Source organism: Camelus bactrianus, chromosome 1 (genome assembly GCF_048773025.1).
Source record: "Camelus bactrianus isolate YW-2024 breed Bactrian camel chromosome 1, ASM4877302v1, whole genome shotgun sequence".
Lineage (NCBI taxonomy): Eukaryota > Metazoa > Chordata > Mammalia > Artiodactyla > Camelidae > Camelus > Camelus bactrianus.
The window spans coordinates 60,577,424-60,594,875 of record NC_133539.1 but is presented as its reverse complement, the minus strand read 5'-3'; the positions used below and the strand labels follow the sequence as shown (position 1 = coordinate 60,594,875).

At 44.9% G+C, this 17,452-nt stretch overlaps 1 protein-coding gene across 11 annotated transcripts in view; it reads left to right on the top strand.

The window, feature by feature from the left end:
• Window positions 1–17,452, top strand: part of SLC12A8 (solute carrier family 12 member 8) — a 120,896-nt gene that overhangs the window by 16,136 nt on the left and 87,308 nt on the right. For 5 of the 11 annotated variants that reach the window (XM_074364986.1, XM_074364963.1, XM_045519865.2 and 2 more), the window contains exons 3-5: window positions 4,147–4,293; window positions 8,721–8,912; window positions 15,494–15,725. In XM_074364986.1, coding sequence (XP_074221087.1) covers window positions 4,147–4,293; window positions 8,721–8,912; window positions 15,494–15,725 — 571 coding nt within the window. The remainder of the gene's footprint in view (window positions 1–4,146; window positions 4,294–8,720; window positions 8,913–15,493; window positions 15,726–17,452) is intronic. The other 6 variants (XM_074364926.1, XM_074364937.1, XM_074364947.1 and 3 more) reach the window with 3 other exon arrangements.

The following is a 17,452-nucleotide window of genomic DNA, read 5'->3' as shown; positions in this document are numbered from 1 at the left end:
CCCAATGTGCTCCATGCTTACAACAAGCTTTCAGGTTATCATCTCATCTAAACGGGGCATCCCCCCTGGAGGCAGGCCTGTAGCTGTCTGCGTCGGATGCAGGTGGCACTGGTGGCCCCCTGCTCAGCTCCAGCTTGTGGTGCCCGTTCAGAGCCAGAGGAGAGGATCGCAGCGCCTGCTCTGGCCCTGGGTCACAGCTGAGCAGCACCTGGGCTGTTCTCTGATGTGTGATTAATTAGCTTTCGGAAAGCAAGCCGCTGGCGCATGTGCGCATTCTCCAGGCACAGCCAGTCTCCGTCTGGGAGGAAGGGGCAGGCCGCGTCTTGCTTTGACCCACTCCTGACCCGACTGAGCAGAAGTGGAGTTTCTCACCCAGTGTCTTTTCCTCCAGCTGCCAGAAGAGAGAAAAGGCATTGTCTCACATTTCAGATGTGTTCACTAAGGGCTGGCGGGTGGCCTGCGGGAGGTGCCTGTTTGAGACAAAAGGCAGAGCTTTTTGTTTTGAGCTCCCGTGGCAGGGCTGTTCACTGTCTTACTCAGCTCAGCCTGCTGGACACAGGAAGCCAAGAGTTTCCCACTCTGGACTGTTTCAGGTGTGATCACCCTGCCTTTCTAGGAACCCTGCTCAAGCACGGAGAATGACTGCTGTCTCTGAACTAAAACACCCACAGGTGGCCATGGCGTGTCCAGTGTGGGGTGCAGCCCTGGGCTCTGAGGGACCCGAGCCTGGCTCCTTGTTCTGGGAGGTGGGGATTGAGCAGCACACAGGTGTCATTGCCTGGGGCCAGGCTCCAAGTCACTGTGCCCCAGAACCTGCCAAGTTGTTCCTGCCAAGCTGAGGTCCTCAGGAAAGAGAGGAACCTGCCCCTTGAGGTTGTTTATGGTGCCCTGTCTGGGGGATTGACAGAGAGCAGAGCTGGGGAGTAGCCAGTTGTGATACTGTGATTTGTAATAAGTGTATATCTGGTTTTCATCCCGTTCCTGGCACAGAGCTCCTAAAACCCTTGGAATTTCCTAAGTGATAAGTGATAAGGTGTCTTGATATTCATAACAAATGCCTTTCAACCACAACTGGGTTTCTTATTAACTTTTGGAATCACCTAAGGATGGAGGCTGGTTGTAGGAGAACTAACCATGTGATAAGAGGGTTGGAATCTTTAAGGGAGGGGAGAGAGGCTGGAGGCTAAATCAGTCACCAGTGACCAGTGATTTAATTAATTGTGCCTATGAAGCATCCATAAAAACCCCAAAAAGGGGGTTTGAAGAGCGTCTGGGTTGGTGAACACATGGAGATGAAGGGAGAATGCCGGCTGGGAGACGGCATGGAAGTAAAATGTTCCTGAGTTCTGTGAGCCAGTTTGGCAAATTAATTGAACCCAAGGAGGGGGGGTCACTGGAACCTCCAATCAATAGACCGTGGGTCAGAAGCCAAAGTCTTGTGATTGGAGTCTGAGGGGCAGTTTGGTAGGACTGAGCCCTTGAGTGCAGGATCTGACACTGTCTCTGGGTAGATAGTGTCAGGGTTGAGTTGAATTGTAGGACACCCAGTTGGTGTCAGAGAATTGCTTGGTGTCAGGAAAACCGCCGCACACTGGAAGCGGTGTCAGAACTGCAGCAGCCATGGACCAAGTAGTCACTTGTGCAAGGCAGCTGGTTTGAGCTGTCTGGCCAGTACTCTGCTACAGGGTCACCACTGGCGCAGTGCAAAAGGCTGGGGGCTTCCTGTAAGTGGGGAGGCGGGAGGGTGTGGTGGACTAGGGAGAGGGGAGAAGGACAGGCCCCCAGGCTGGTGCTTCTGTGCTGATGCCCAGAGGCAGGCTGTCTGCAGGGAGCCAGGAATGATCCCTTGGGATCTCAGTGGCATCTGTTTGGCATTTTATTCCAGGGTTCCCTGTCTCGTCCTCTTCCCCTTGCTCGGTGCTTTTGTTCCTTCCTCCTTTTCTCTAACTGGCTTATGTCTGTCTCGCTAGAAACATCAAGGCCCCAACCTTGGGTCAAACTCAAGCTCTTCCTGCCAGTGTCAGATGAGCAGGCTCTGGGAAGCCTTAGCTGTGTTCTTTTGTCACTTAGTAAGGAAAGGGAGGCACACTCCTTTAAACATCCTGAAATAAGCTGTTATGACGCAGTCACCAAACCTGTTTCAAACCACTTATACCTTCATTCTCAGGGTAAAGTGTCTTCATCTATGGAGCATTTAAGGCTGATTTAGTCCAGTGAGGTCCAGGGAGTGAAAGGCTTTGCATGCACCATTAGGTAAATAAATAAATAAACAAAACAGCCTTTTCAGTGGAAATACAAAGGCTGGGATGAAAGAGGAGTTTTCAGGGTAAAGCAGACGCACTAACAACTACGTGAAGTCCAAGATGTTAGAAACTGAGCCTGAAAGATTGAAATTTAGAAGAGAAAAGGGCAACTAATCTGTGGTGCAGGTTTTACAGTCTGGATGGGGGAATTCAAACCCCAACCGTGGACCTAGGGCGAACGTGTCTCTCCTTCCGGGCTCTCTTTCCTCTGCGGTAAACAGGGCCCTTCTCCCTGCCTGCCTCCCCAGGGTGATGTGAGCATCAAAGGAGGGAACTGATGTGGAAGCTGAAAGCACTCTCTAAATTATTACTCGTTGCTGCTGATAGTTGCTATTGTTATGACTGTTTCTAATAAATAATGGGCCTGTAACAAGCCATGGTAGGAAGTGAGCACAGGCAGAGACAGGAAGTTGGGCCAGGTCCTGAGTTTTGAGATTAGGATCCTGGAAACAATCTTACATTCACCACAACGTCTCTCAGTACCGTTTGTTCAAGGACAAGCATAGGTTGGCAAAGACTTCACTCTGAGACATGATCACTGTTCTCACGTTTGTTGACTTTCAGGTTCCTCATTAGTGGTTTGTGAAAGACAGATGAACAGAAATATACTCAGATGAAAGGGGGTCCAGCTGGCATCAGGGATGGACAGGGGCTCCAAGGAATCCCCCAGCCCACCTGTCCCGCATGGCTTCATTAATGTCCCTGATGACTTCTTGAAGCTCTTTTTTTGTCTGTGGGTAGGTAATACAAGGGGAGAAGCTGGCATCCTCTCTTTTGGTTTTGACAGAGTATAGTTGGCCTCTGGCCTTGGTCCTAGATCATGGGCACATCCACTGTTCTCAGCTGTTGCAGAGCCCTGCCCCTGACTCTGGACTTAGATTTCCCCTGTCCCTTGACTTTTCTGCCTTCTCACTGAGGTTATAGATTACATCCACGCAGCAACTAGCCTTACTGCACACAGTGGGTCTTAGCTGGCTGCCACCCTCCCCGACCCCCAGGTGACAATCGTTAATCACTGCTGAGATGGTTTGAGGCCATTGGGAGACTTGAGTGATGTCTGAATTTTGATCAGTTACTAAACCTGTGCAGGAGCAGGTTCCAGATGGGTGGTACTTCTTTTAAGTTTAGTACTTTAGTATTTCCACAAGGTTAAGTCTTCTTAGTAAAGAGTTTCTGTATGAGTGTTCTGTAAGTGCCTTTATTATTTTGAATTGGAAGAATGAGGAAGGCATCTGTGTCATCACTTATTAGCCTTTAATTCTAGGCAACCGCCAGATGATGCATGGGGATACTGGGGTATGGATGTAAGGGTGCTAGGGGTCACCCTATCAGCCAGGGTTCCATGAGGAAAATGGAAACTGCCCTAGGTATTTTAAACAGAGGGAATTCAGTGCACAGAATTCCTTACAGAAGTGTTAGAAGGGCCAGGGGAGCAAACAGCTAAGTAAAGGAAGGTTTCCCAAAGATCAGTAACTGTTGGAAGCTGCTGTTCCCACCAGGACCAGAAGACTGAAAGGCAAGATGGCAGAGCGCATGGCCACGGAGCTGGAGCCCAGCATCTCACTCTCACCCACGATCCAGGGGCCGGACCTCAGTCATGTGGCCACGCCCACCTGTAAAGATGCTGGGAAATGTAGTCTCCAAGGGGCCAGGAGGAAAGGGACCGAGTGGGCCGAACAACTAGTCTGCGCTGCACACGGGCATGGGAATCAGTGTGTGCACAGGCCTGTGGGCACAGTGAGACGAGAGTGTTTTACAGCTGAGTTCTCCCAGCTCCCGGTGCCCCCTGTCACTGGCCCTTCCCATGGCTGCTGAGCTGACTTCCATGTGCCCTGTTTTCCAGGAGGCCCTGGCCCAGCCCCAGCCCTGGTGGAAGATCCAGCTGTTCATGTGGGAGCCAGTGCTGTTCGGGACCTGGGATGGTGTGTTCACGTCCTGCATGATCAACATTTTTGGGGTGGTTCTCTTCTTGAGGACAGGCTGGCTGGTGGTGAGTGATGGGCTGGTGGCCCTGGAGCCTCCTGGGGGCCTGTGATGGGGAAAGCTCTGTCACCCTTGGGCATTCCATGGTACAGTTGACGGATTCCTGAAGCACAAATGCTCCAGAAGCATGATGCATGACCAAGCATGTTGAGTAACTAGTGTTGCATTTTAAATGAGAATCCTGAGAACTGGGGTCTCAGACAGAGGCCTCACCATGGGTTTAACTACAGAAATATGAGCACAGAAGTCAGGGCACATTGTGGGAGGGACTAGAGGCAGGTCAGAGAGAGCAGATGGATGGCAAGTTTGCCCCCAGTGTAGGACCCTCTCCAGCTTCCCTGGGATCCTCCCACTCATCTGGTGCCCCCCAGAGAGGGAGAGGGAGGTGTAAAAACCTACAGTTCTCTTCTCAACTTTCCCCTTACTTCCACACCAAACACCTCACTTCTGACTCTTCTGGTCACCAGATGTGTGGTTTATCCTCACACCACAAAATTCTGTGATACCAGCTGAGTGTCCTACAATTTAACTCAGTTCTGACACCATGTAGCTGGAGATAGCATCAGATCCCACAGGTTAAAGGCTCAGTCCCATAAGGCTGCCCCCACTCATTTTGGATGCAAGTCACAAGTCCAGGTGGTCACCTGTGCTTCTGACAGATTGGCTGTGAATCAGGGGTTCCCATGTCCCCCTCCTTAGATTTGATTAATTTGCTAGAGCAGCTCACAGAACTTGGGGAAACACCTGCTTATATTTACTAGCTTATTAAAGCACATGATAAAAGGTATAGATGAACAGCCAGATGAAGAGTTATGTAGAGCAAAATCTGTGAGGGTCCCAAGAGCAGGAGCTTCTGTCCCTGTTGAGTTGGGGTGTATCACCCTCCTGGTACCTGGATATGTTCACTTACCTGGAAGCTTTCCAAACCCCATACTTTTTGGGAGTTTTATGGAGGCTTCATCACACGTGATCAATTATTAACTCCATTTCTAGTCCCTCTCCCCTCTCTAGAGAAGTGTGTGTGGTGGTGGTGGTGGTGGTTGTGGCGGCAGTGGCTGCGGTGTTGGTAGCGGCGGTGGTGAAAATTCCAAGCTTCTAATCATAGTTTGGTCTTTCTGGTGACCAGCTCCCATCCAGTTAGAACAAGAGATGCTCCTAGGGCTCTTATCACCTAGGAAATGACAAGGTTTCAGGAGCTCTGTGCCAGGAACCAGGTAAAGAGACCAATATACAGTGGACCCTTGAACAACATGGGTTTGAACTGTATGGTTTACTTAAACGTGGATTTTTAAAATAAATACTATAGTACTACATGGTCTGTGTTTGGCTGAATGCATGGATGCAGAACCGTGGAAGGGATGGCTGACTTCGAGACTTTAGCATCTGCAGAGTTTGGTATCCGTGGCCAGCCCTAGAATTAATCCCCTGTGGATACTGAGGGATGGCCGTATATATTTTCTATGATATCACAGAGATACAGAGAGGTGTGTGTATTTAAGAAATTGGCTCATGCAATTATGGGAGCTGGCAAGTAAAAAATCTGTAGGACAAGTGAGATGTAGGTAAGGATTGATGTTGCAGTCTTTTGAGTCCAAAACCTAGAAACTCAGAGAAAATTTCTGTGTTGCAGTCTGGAGGCCAGATTCCTTTTTAGGGAAACCTCAGTCTTTGCTCTTGCACGTTGCTCAGTCTTTGCAACTGATTGCATGAGAATCACCCACATTATGGAGGGTAATCTCCTTTACTTAAGGTCAACTGATTATACATATTAATCACATCCTGAAAATACACTTACAGCAACTTCCAGACTAGTGTTTGCCAAAACAACTAGTCACCACAATCTAGCCAAGTTGGCACATGAGATTAACCATCTCATGTGCAAGTTCCAGGGGATTAAACTTTCACTGTAGTGGGGTGTGTGGGGTTCTGAGCCCACTTAGGAGGCCCGAGCGAGGCCAGAGCTTCCTGAGCACTTGCCCTACTCCATACCCAGGCCCTCTGCTCAGGGTTCAGCCTTAGCCATAGCCAGGATGGGTCTGAAAGTTTTTTTTATTAATGCGTGGAAAGCTTAGAGCAGGGTTAGCAACTTCTCTGGTGTGAATGCTGAGAATTCTTGCCTCTCATACTCCTGCCAAGTTTGCAGGGGCCCCCACTTACAAAAACACAGAGCCTCTAGTCCAGACTCCTCATCCCGGCAGGCATCTCGGGCTTCTGGGATGGGCCTCTGATTTTTCCCCTTTCTGGGAGCCACCTCACTGCCCAGCATCTCTCCAGTCTGTGTCCGAGGAGGCCCAGCAGTCTGACCATTGTGGCAGAGGAACGCCCAGCAGTGACAGCCTGGGCCCTGGGCTCTGCCTTTTGCCGGGGGTGCTTTTGGAACAGTGGGTGGAGAGAAGAGGAAGCCCTCTCTATTTTGATTCTTAAATCTTAGCGCCTCCTCTTAACCCTCTCGCTGGGTGATTTTTTTTGAGAAATGGCCATCTAGAAGTGTCAGTCCCGTCCCCAAACTGAAGGTAGAAGTTGTGTTAGTTATTGCTGCATAACAAACTACCCAACACTTAGCAGCTTAAAGGAACAAATACAAATTACCTTGTAGTTACTGTGGTTTCAGGATCCAGGTGTAACTTAGCTGGGTGCCTCTGGCTCAGCGTTTCTTGTGGGGTTGCAGCCGAGCTGTTGGTCAGGGCTGCAGTCTCATCTGAAGGCTCTACTGGTAGAGGCTGTGTTTCCAAGATCACTTGTGAGGTTGTTGTCAGGCCTTGTCATGTGGGCCCCTTCACAGGGGTCGCCTCAGTACCTGCAGCTGGCTTCCCTCGGGGCCAGCAACCTACGAGAGAGTGAGGGAGCAAGTGAGATGAAAGCCACGGTCTTCTCATGTCCTCATCTCAGAAGTGACATCCCAACACTGCTGCAGGGTTCTGCTCCCCACTCAAGGGGAGATTTCACAGGGGTACAGATGCTGGGAGGTGGGGACCACTGGGGCCATTTTTGAGGCTGCATACCACACAAGTGCATTCTTTTGTCCTAAAATGATCTCTCCTTTTCAGTTCTGACATTAGTTTTACTTGAAAAATCATATTTGAACATAGAAAAAAAGGTAAATGTGAAATGCCAAAAATAAGGTGGAGCTTCTATGGGATGGCATCAAATTAAGTTAAGGTCATGCCCAAATCATTTTAAAATAGAAAGTATTGCTTCTAAAGAATAATTTGCAGTATACTTATAATTTGAAAAATGTTAGGTGCAGTTTTTGTATAAGAACCTAAAGATTAGTACAGACTTTAAAAAATTATCCCATGCAGACAATTTAAAAGCACAAACAAAGGAAGAAAATAGTAATTATGTTAGTTCACTACAAATATAAAATCAACAAAGTAAGTAACTGAATGAAACCTAATCCTTTAGCTATCATATAGTCCTCTGTGGGAAGCTGCGATCCATTTTTTCCCTTTCTCTGTTAACAGAATCATAATTTTGTGTGATACGCCATTACTCTCAGCTGAAAATCCAACAGATTAACAAATACAGTAATCCCACTTTACTCTCCAACCTCCATCTAAATTGATATCAAAGTAGAAATGAAGGAAATATTCACCTTTTTCTTCTCTCCCCAATATTTCTTTACTCATTTACAAAAGGTATACATTCATACCTAAATGTAAACCTATTTTTCAATGCATTGAACTTCTAAACTGTTCAGATAACTTTCAGGTGATGAAAGTCAGAGGTGTGAGAAGAGAGTAGATGGAGTAGGGGCAGGAAGAATGCGGTGCACACAAATGAAAGAGAAATAAAGAAAGCAAGAAAAAAAGCCCTAATGCCCCCCCAACCCACCCCCTTACAAAACAAGAAAACCTCATTGTGCTCTCTTGGGCGCACAGCCCAGAGGTAAGGTTGGGTTTGGAAACAGACTCAGTGTAATCAGTGCTGTGGTAAGTACTAAGCCCGGAGGAAGGGTTACAGGGACAGCATCCTGGAGGAGGAAACTCCTAAACCCAGTCTTAAAGGATGCACCAGAGTGAACCTGGCAAGGAGGAGGAATGGGCAGAAAGGCATTCCAGGCAGGGGATCCGCGTGGGTAAGAGGGTGAGGGTGAGGGAGCAGTGACTTCACGCTGCCGCACACGGCGGTGGGGCCGGGGAATGTGTGCTATCGGCAGGGGGGTGAGGGGAACCGCGGAGGTGGAGAGGGGACAGACCAGGAGGGGCCTCGTGAGGGTATGGCATAGCTTTGACTTTACGTTGTCAGCGCTGGGAAGTCACGAAGAGTTTGCTGCAGGGACATTGCCTTCATCTGGAATTTCTCCCAGGCCTTACTCCTGTGGCGCTGCCTTTGTCCTTTTCCGGCGGGGCCCACCCCCTGGGATGTGGGGGCGGTGGTCTGTGCTCCCCAGGGGCCCTAACCCTGACCTGACTCCTTGCTGTTCCACTGCAGGGAAATACAGGAGTGCTCATGGGCATGTTTCTGGTGTCCTTCGTCGCCCTGGTGGCCCTGGTCCCCGTGCTGTCCGGCATCGGGGTTGGGGAGCACTGCGGCGCGGGCAGCGGCGGCGTCTACTCCATGATCGCCGCGGTCCTCGGCGGGCAGACCGGAGGCACGATCGGGCTGCTGTACGTGTTTGGACAGGTGAGGCCACTGGCAGTGGGATACTTCCCTTGCCTTGCTGTCTGCCACCTTCTTCTCATCCACGTTCCCATCTGACCCCGTGAGAGGCAAGGTGGACAGTCCCCCCGTTTTATAGATGGGCCAGACACGGGCTCTAGAGGGGAGCTCAGAGCAGAATCAAACCCACCGCCCACGACCCTGACCCTCCAGAGCTCCTTCCTCTCCACCACCCGTGCCTCCCAGAGTCCCGATTCCTCCAGGGAGCCGGGTCTGGGCTGTATGCATCCTTGCAGCCGGGTCTAGGGAGAGGAGTGCACAGTAGTGGTTGGAGCCCTGGTGGCAGCTGGGTGGCCCACCCCTGAGGCACTTTTACACTGAAAAGGGGACATTTGGCCTGTGCCAAGGACTTGCCTAGAAGCAGGCAGTTCTCAGATGAACTGGAGCTCCCATTGATAGCTTGACGGCCTTAACAGAGAGACTGAAAGCCCCAGTGTGGATGCTCCGTCTGAGAAGGAGAATACCAATGAGGAGGCTGCTTCACCAGGGTGCCCGGCGGCCCTCAGAAAACCAGTGAGTCGGGAGAAGCCCTGAGGCGTGTTTAGCTAAAACACAGGGACGGTGACCTAACGCTGAGGAAGCAAGTGCAGACTTTAAGAAGCAGCTCTTTGTAAGAACTTCTTGGACTGCATAAGGCTTTAATGATGGTGCGAGGGGTGGTGGGTGGCTGAAAAAAAAGTTTAAAGAAAAGACTCTAAGAGTCTCCTCAAAGAAAGCATCAGCTCTGCTTCTTTTATTTTTAAGCCGCAGGGGCCGGGTATTTTAGCAAAAATACATCTGATTCTCCAACAGCACAGAGCTGTGTGTGTGTGTGACAGATGCGTGGAAAGCAGACACATGGTCACTGCACCCTTAAAAACCACTTGCCGTTTTGGAGAAAGCTCTTTAAGCATGGTAGTTTGGGAGGTAAATAATAAACAGTCAGTTTGTTCATTACCTTGGGGATTTGTATTTCAGTGTTTTACTTCTCTGCTGTTTTCTAGCCAAGCAGGCTGCAAGATGGACAAACAGCAGCCCCACTTTCCCCGCTCCCTGGGTAGACAGCAAGCTCGGCCCTTGAAGCAGAGACCACAGCGCTGGTGGGTGGGAAGGGCCACTGTGCAGAGAGAGGGAGCCTTGTGTATGTGAGCTGCCTTGGAAGGAAGGGTGCTTACAACAGAGAAGTTTTCTGAGCACAGGCAGCCCCTGCCTCAGAAGCCACGGTATTGATGTCTTTGCTCACTTTGCTTTCTTTTGCTTTGGGGCCTCGGCCAGAAACATCGGTGCCCCTGCAGTCAGTGTCCTCACCATGCCTCTGCTGCTTCTGCCGCCGACCTGGGCCTGGCTGAGGGTGCGGCTGCTGCGTTGTCCTTTCCATGTGCTGCTAGTGTTTTGTTGAGGATTTTGGCCTATATATCATAAGGGATATTGGTCTGTAGTTTTTCTTGTCATATCTTTGTCTAATTTTGGTGTCATGATGATGCTGGCCTCACAGAATGAGTTGGGAAGTGTTCCCTCTTCTTTGATTTTTGGGAAGAGTTTGTGAAGGATTGGTGTTCATTTTTCTTTCTATGCTTGGTGGAATTTGGTGGTGAAACCCTGTGGTCCTGGGTTTTTCTTTGTAGGAAGTTTTTTGATTACTAATTCAATCTCTTTATTTCTATAGCTATTCCAGTTTTCTCCTTCTTCCTGAGTCAGTGGTGGTAGTTTGTATTTTCCTAGGAATTTGTCTGTCTTATCTAGGTTATCTAGTGTTTTGGCATATAATCATTCATAGATACCCTTATAACCTGTTTTGTTTTTGTAAGATTGGTAGAAATGGCCTCCCTTTCATTCCTGATTTTAGTTATCTGAGTTTTCTGTCTTTTTTTCTTGATCAGCATAGTTAAAGGTTTGTCTGCAAAGAAGCCATTTTTCTGTGAGAAGGGGAGGGATTTGGAGGGGAAGCTGTGATCTTCTAGGTAGGTGCTCAAAGATGGAAAAAAAATGTCCATTACTTCACAGTGCAATTTTCCTAAAACAAATGCCTTGGAATGGAGGTGTTACACCCTGAAAATATGGTGGGTGACACCCCCTGCTTCCTGTGGCAGAGGGTTAGAAGTTCTCTATAGAGAATGAAAAAGAGAAAGGAATGCCTGTGATTATAAACTTGAAAAAAATTTTAATCAGAGTGTAGTTGATTTACAATGTTAGTTTCAGGTATACAGCAAAGTGATTCAGTTATACACATACGTAGATACATATTTTTTCTTTTCAGACTATTTTCCATTATATGTTATTATAAGAAAATGAATATAGTTCCCTGTGCTATATAGTAGGTCCTTCTTGTTTATCTATTTTACATATAGTAGTGTGTATTTGTTAATCCCAAATGGCTAATTCATCCCTCCTTGTGATTATAAATTTTAAGAGGAGATAAAAATACTTAAAAAATATGAAATTCTGGGGAGGTTTATACATTAAGCAAATTGAAAGGGATGTTTTCCAATGAAGAGGAGTGTCAGGGTTGGAAGGTAAAGGAAGGTAGCCCACCTCTGGGGAAGGGCTGGCAGTCACTGTGGTGCACACCGCTCCCAAGGGTAGACCAGAACCCAGGCCAGGATGGAGCTTGCTGGCGGTGAGCTGGCTTTTGGGGAGCCTTGGGTCGTCGACGCACTGTGCTCTGTGTACCCAGATGCAGTTTTTACACAAACAGAATGGCACTCTCATTGTGTTTGTTTTTATTTTCCTTTATAAAATTCCTTTAAAATTACAAAATGATGTTCATTATAACCAGTTAACATATCAGAGAGAATATAAAGAAACAGGTAGTTTCTCTCAGCCCCCAAAATAACCAGTGTGAGTGCCTGGCATCCTTGTCAACACCTTCCCCTGTATGAATGATGGGTTTTTGAAGTGCTTACTTGTTTTTACAAAAGTGAATTTTACAAATTTCATACTCTTGTATTTTCCATCGAACAATAAGTCATAGACATTCTGATAGGTTGGTGCTTTGAACCCATGCTTTTTAAGTAGTTGCTTAGTATTTTATAAGATGAAAGTATCGTAATTTATGGCACGTTCATTCTCTATTCATTCTTTTATGCTCTTGTGTAATAGTAGTGTTATTCCTTTTCTCATTTCTAATAGTCTGTATTTTTGCACTTTCTCTTTTCTTCTAACTTGGGCTGCCACGTATTTATATATTTTTATTGATTTAAAAAATCAGCTTTTTTATGGTATGTGAGTTATATCTCAATAAAATATTTTAAAAAAGAATAAAAAATCAGCTTTTGTTCTCTGTATGCTTTCTTTTGTTTTTTCTTTTATTTCATTAATTTTATATATCTTTTTATTAAATACTTCTTCCTATTGTCTTTATACTGATTTTTAAAATCTCGTCTTAAGTTAATATTTTGTTCATGTATTTTTCTGCCTTTTTAAACCAATAAAAACATTTAAGATTATACTTTTTTTTCCCCTTCCGGAATACAGGATTAATGTGTTTCTCAACTTTTAGAGTAAATCCTTTTTATTACTTTCTAGATAATTTGAAAATTTTAAAAATGTCTCCTTACTTTGCCAACATGGCTCAAATTTATTTCTGTTGAATTTTCCCCCTTGCTGATTTGGAAGTTCTGCTATGCTTTTCAGTCTGTGAATAGTTATTGTCTACTTTTAGAAGCCATAATTATACTTTTTCTATACGCTCCAAACAAAAACATTACTTATTAGCTCCTCCACCTACTGAATATGAAATCTCTGTGATGCTTTTACTTCTCCATCTTCTATAATTACCCTTACCTCTTACCCCCAAATTCTTGGATTTTGAGAAGGTGGTTTAATTTGGGGTTGTCATTGCTTTCCCTTAAAAATAAGTCTCTTCGGTTTCAAGACTCCTTAGTTACAACTTATGTTGCAAATTTTCAGTGACGTTGCCATCCTCTATTTAGCATTAACAAAGCTTTTTATGAAATTCCTAGCTAGCTACTGTTTCCTTTTCTTTGGTTGCTAATAATAGTAAAGTAATAATGATAATGCCGATAGCTATTATTTCTACAACTCTAACTGCGAGCCAGGTATTGTTCTAGGACTTTACATGCATTATCTTCTTTAATTCTCACAATAACCTTTTGAAGTAAGTAGTGTTATTACCTGTGTTTCACAGACACAGGTATGAAGCACAGAGAAGTTAGAACACTTCCCCCAATCACACAGTGAAGACTGGGAGCCACAGCATTTGGCCTCAGGCAGTCTGGTTTCACAGGCTACACTTCCAACAACCATGCTCTTTCACGCATCCATGAGAGCTGCTTTTTTTCTTTTTTTTTCCTGTTACTAGCATCTTTGGCTGAAAAAGTGATTTTACGTATAAACCTGAGAGAGGGGAGCTACTGGGGTTACTTGAAGTCAAAAGCAGTCTTTACTGCTTGGCCCACTTCCTGTGAGCAAATTCTGTTCTCCAGCTGGAAAAAGAAATAATCGGTTTGGAAACTCCAGGTGCAAACAGTCATATTCAAGTCTGGCATCACCCTCTGCATGTTAGAGACATTGGACACCTGGGAAGGCGAGGCCTGTGCGAATGATAATCATTCCTGCAGTTTTAACATTTGTTTTTAAAATTCTAATATATCTGACCATGAATAGTCCTGTTGATCTGACCAAATACTGATGAAATGGCATTGTTGTCTCCATCACACTCGGCATTTAGTCAAAAATCAGTTTGAATTCTGAGGTAAATGCAGGAAAATATAGATTTCTTTCTTTGTCTCTCTCCTGACTGTTTCCCCTACATTTATTGGGTTCCCCCCAATACAGATAGAAATGTCTGCTCTAAATTTGGGGAACACTGACAAGGATGTTATGTCTAGTTGCAAAGTGAGCCAATCTCAGTGAAGAGTGGAGCCTGTTTCATAAGCTCACCCTCAAATACAGAAATTGTATTACCCTCTTGTCTTTACATAAAAGGTCCAAAGCTTACAGTATTTGCTTCTCAGAGCACTTTTCATATAGTCATGTATCATAAAGTATTTATTGATTGCTTGCAACGTAATTAGCAAATGCAGGGGATTTTCAAGAGGTACCATCAGCATAAAATTTTTTTGTTTTTAAAAGGTGTTTGCATTCTTGGTGGTGCTGATGGGAACAAACTTATGCATGAAATAATAACAGAATACAGAGCCAGATAATTAATTTCATGGCATCAGCAGTAAGCATAGTATTTATTCAGAAAAGGGGGATGAGGAAAGGCTTCATAGCAAAGAAGGAACTTGCCTGAGACCTGAGTAGAACTTTTTTGGCTAAGAGAACAGCAAAAGCAGAGCGACAGGAAGGAGAGTGACCTGCTGCCCCTAGGGGTCTTAAAGGGACGGACCTGGTAAGAGAAGGCGGCTGAGGAACTGTGGAAAGTGAGGTTGCTGTTATTTCCAAATACTTATTTGAAACTGTGTTTCAAATATTTTTTAAGAGGTCATATCATGACTCTCAGGCAAATATAAACATGTGCCAAAGATGTTATTTAACTTAATAATTGGTGGAGGACCAGTAAGATGTTAAGGAGCGGTTGAGAAGTGAGATACGGATCCTGGATGGATACAGATCAGATCCATCAATTCCTAGTTAGGCAATTTCATAAATAAATGTGAGGATAACATTGCTGAGTTAGATACAGCACTGGCTTATGTCTTATAGGACAACAAACCCTAATCTTTTGAGTTATCCGTTCTACCAAACAGAAGTTCTGTGCATCTCTGCTGGAAAAAAAAAAATCTGTAAGTTAACATTATAACTTCACTAAGTCTGGGATATGAAGGGATAAATTTGGGAGTTTGAGATTTGCAAATGATAACCACCAAATATAAAAATAGACAAAAGAACAAGTTTCTTCTATATAGCACAGGGAACTACATTTAATATCTTGTAATAACCTTTAAAGAAAAAGAATATGAAAACAAATATGTGTATGCATATGCATGACTGGGACATTATGCTGTACACCAGAAATGGACACATTGTAACTGACTGTACTTCAATTAAAAAAAACCACACATTTAATCAATAGTAAACAGTGAGAAAAACTAAGTGCAAACACCTAGATAGTCCTTGGGTAGCCTTTGTTCCATATTGACATTGAAAGGATGTGCTGCCTACTTTTTTCCCCTTATTTCTAAGTTTTATGTAATTTTAAAAATAATAGTGACATACAAAGAAATGGAGAAAAAAACTGGAGTTTGATTCAGTGCCTTTCTAAGGCACTGAGATGGGACGCCCTGCTTTGTGTTTCTGTTCTCTGCTTTAGTTCTTGACAGAGGAGTCTAAAGGTCTCTCTGGCCCAGAGTCCCATCTTCTTCCTCCCATAGTCTTTTTATCTTACTTACCACCCACAGTCATTCTCCCCTCTGGATGGTGGGAGAGATGTAGTCAAGAAGAAAGGGCGCCCGAGGCAGGGTTTCTGGGCAGGAAGGGCTCATGTAAGCCCCATGCCAGTTCCCAGGTGTTGAATTCTGACGGGTGAGCAGGGTCCCCAGTGCCAGGCTGCCCCGATAGTATTTGTCTTGCTGATTCTTCTACCTAGAACTGCCTGTCAGTGTGTTGCAGGTGCCATGTACATCACCGGCTTCGCCGAATCCATCTCAGATCTACTGAGCCTCAGGAACATCTGGGCCGTGCGAGGAATTTCAGTTGCGGTGCTCCTGGCCTTGCTGGGCATTAACCTAGCAGGTGTCAAGTGGATAATCCGCCTCCAGCTGCTGCTGCTGCTCCTGCTGGCCGTGTCCACACTGGACTTTGTGGTGGGCTCCTTCTCACACCTGGACCCAGGTAAGCCTTCTGGAGCTCAATAGCTGGCCTTACTGGGGTCTGTGCTTCTTTCTAGATGCTTTTGGGTCTGAGTTTGCAGGACGACTCCTGAGAGCTTTTGCCTGCAATGAGCGTGTGCTGTTCCTGGAGCAGGTGAAGGGTGTGTCTTGGCGCATCTTCAGAGGCCCGAAAGCCCCTCTTCACTTAGACATCTTCACTTGGCACATTTCCTGTGTTTCTTTTTATTTGCTTTCTGTTTAAAAAAGCCAAGAAAACTTAGCTAAAGGAAAGAATGGAGTAGAACTGGATTAGACAAAGATCAATTCATAACAGTGATTGGGAGAGTGAGCAAGAAATAGATCTGGGAGTAGGCAAGGAAAGAGAGTTTAATTTTTTAAATTTAATTTAATTTTTAACACCTTTATTGTGGTCTGGTTCCTGTACAGTAAACTGCATATTTCAGATGTACAATTTGATGAATTTTGATAGATGTATGTATCAATGAAGCCACCTCCACAATCAAGATAGCTAACATTTCCATCACTGCCTCAGAGGTACAAATTTTGAATTCCCAGTTTATCCCTTCCCACCCCCTTTACCCTCTGGTAACCATAAGTTTGTTCTGTGAGTCTGTTTCTGTTTTGTAGATAAGTCCATTTGTGTCCTTTTTTTTTAGATTCCATATATAACCTATATCATATGGTATTTTTCTTTATCTTTCTGATTTATTTCACTTAGAATGACAGTCTCCAGGTCCATCCATGTTGCTGCAAATGACATTACTTTATTCTTTTTTATGACTGTATAGTATTCCATTGTATATATGTATACCTCATCTTTATCCAATCATTTGTCGATGGACATTCGGTTTGTTTCCATGTCTTAGCTACTGTAAATAGTGCTGCTGTGAACATTGGGGTGGATGTGTCTTTTTGAATTAGAGTTTTCTCTGGATATATGCCTGGGAGTGGGGTTGCTGGATCATATGGTAAGTCTAGTTTTAGTTTTTTGAGGAATCTTCATACTGTCCTCTGTAGTGGCTGCACCAATTTCCATTCCCACCAACAATGTAGGAGGGTTCCTTTTTCTCCACACCGTTTCCAGCATTTATCATTTGTAGACTTTTTTCATGATGGCTATTCTGACTGGTATGAGGTGATATCTCATTGTAGTTTTGATTTGCATTTCTCTAACAATTAGTGATGTTGAGCATCTTTTCACGTGCTTGTTGGCCATCTGGATGTCTTCTTTGGAGAGATGTCTATTTAGGTCTTCTGCTCATTTTTTGATTGGGCTGCTTGGTTTTTTTTTTGTTGTTGTTTATTTGTTTTGTTATTTTTTTTGATATTAAGCTGTATGAGCTGTTTGTATATTTTGAAAATTAGTCCCTTGTCAGTCACATCATTTGCAAATATTTTCTCCCATTCTGTAGGTTGTCTTTTCATTTTGTTGATGGTATCCTTGGCTGTGCAAAAGCTTTTAAGTTTCATTAGATCTCATTTGTTTATTTTTGCCTTTATTTCCATTACTCCAGGAGCTGGTTTGAAAAAAATGTTGCTGTGATTTATGTTGAAGAGTGTTCTGCATGTTTTCCGCTTGGAGTTTTATAGTATCTGGTCTTACATTTAGGTCTTTAATCCATTTTGTTTATTTTTGTGTATGGTGTTAGAGAATGTTCTAATAAGAGATTTTAATTTTATCAGTCGTATTTTGTTTCTTTTTAAAAAAGGATGTGATGCAAATATAAC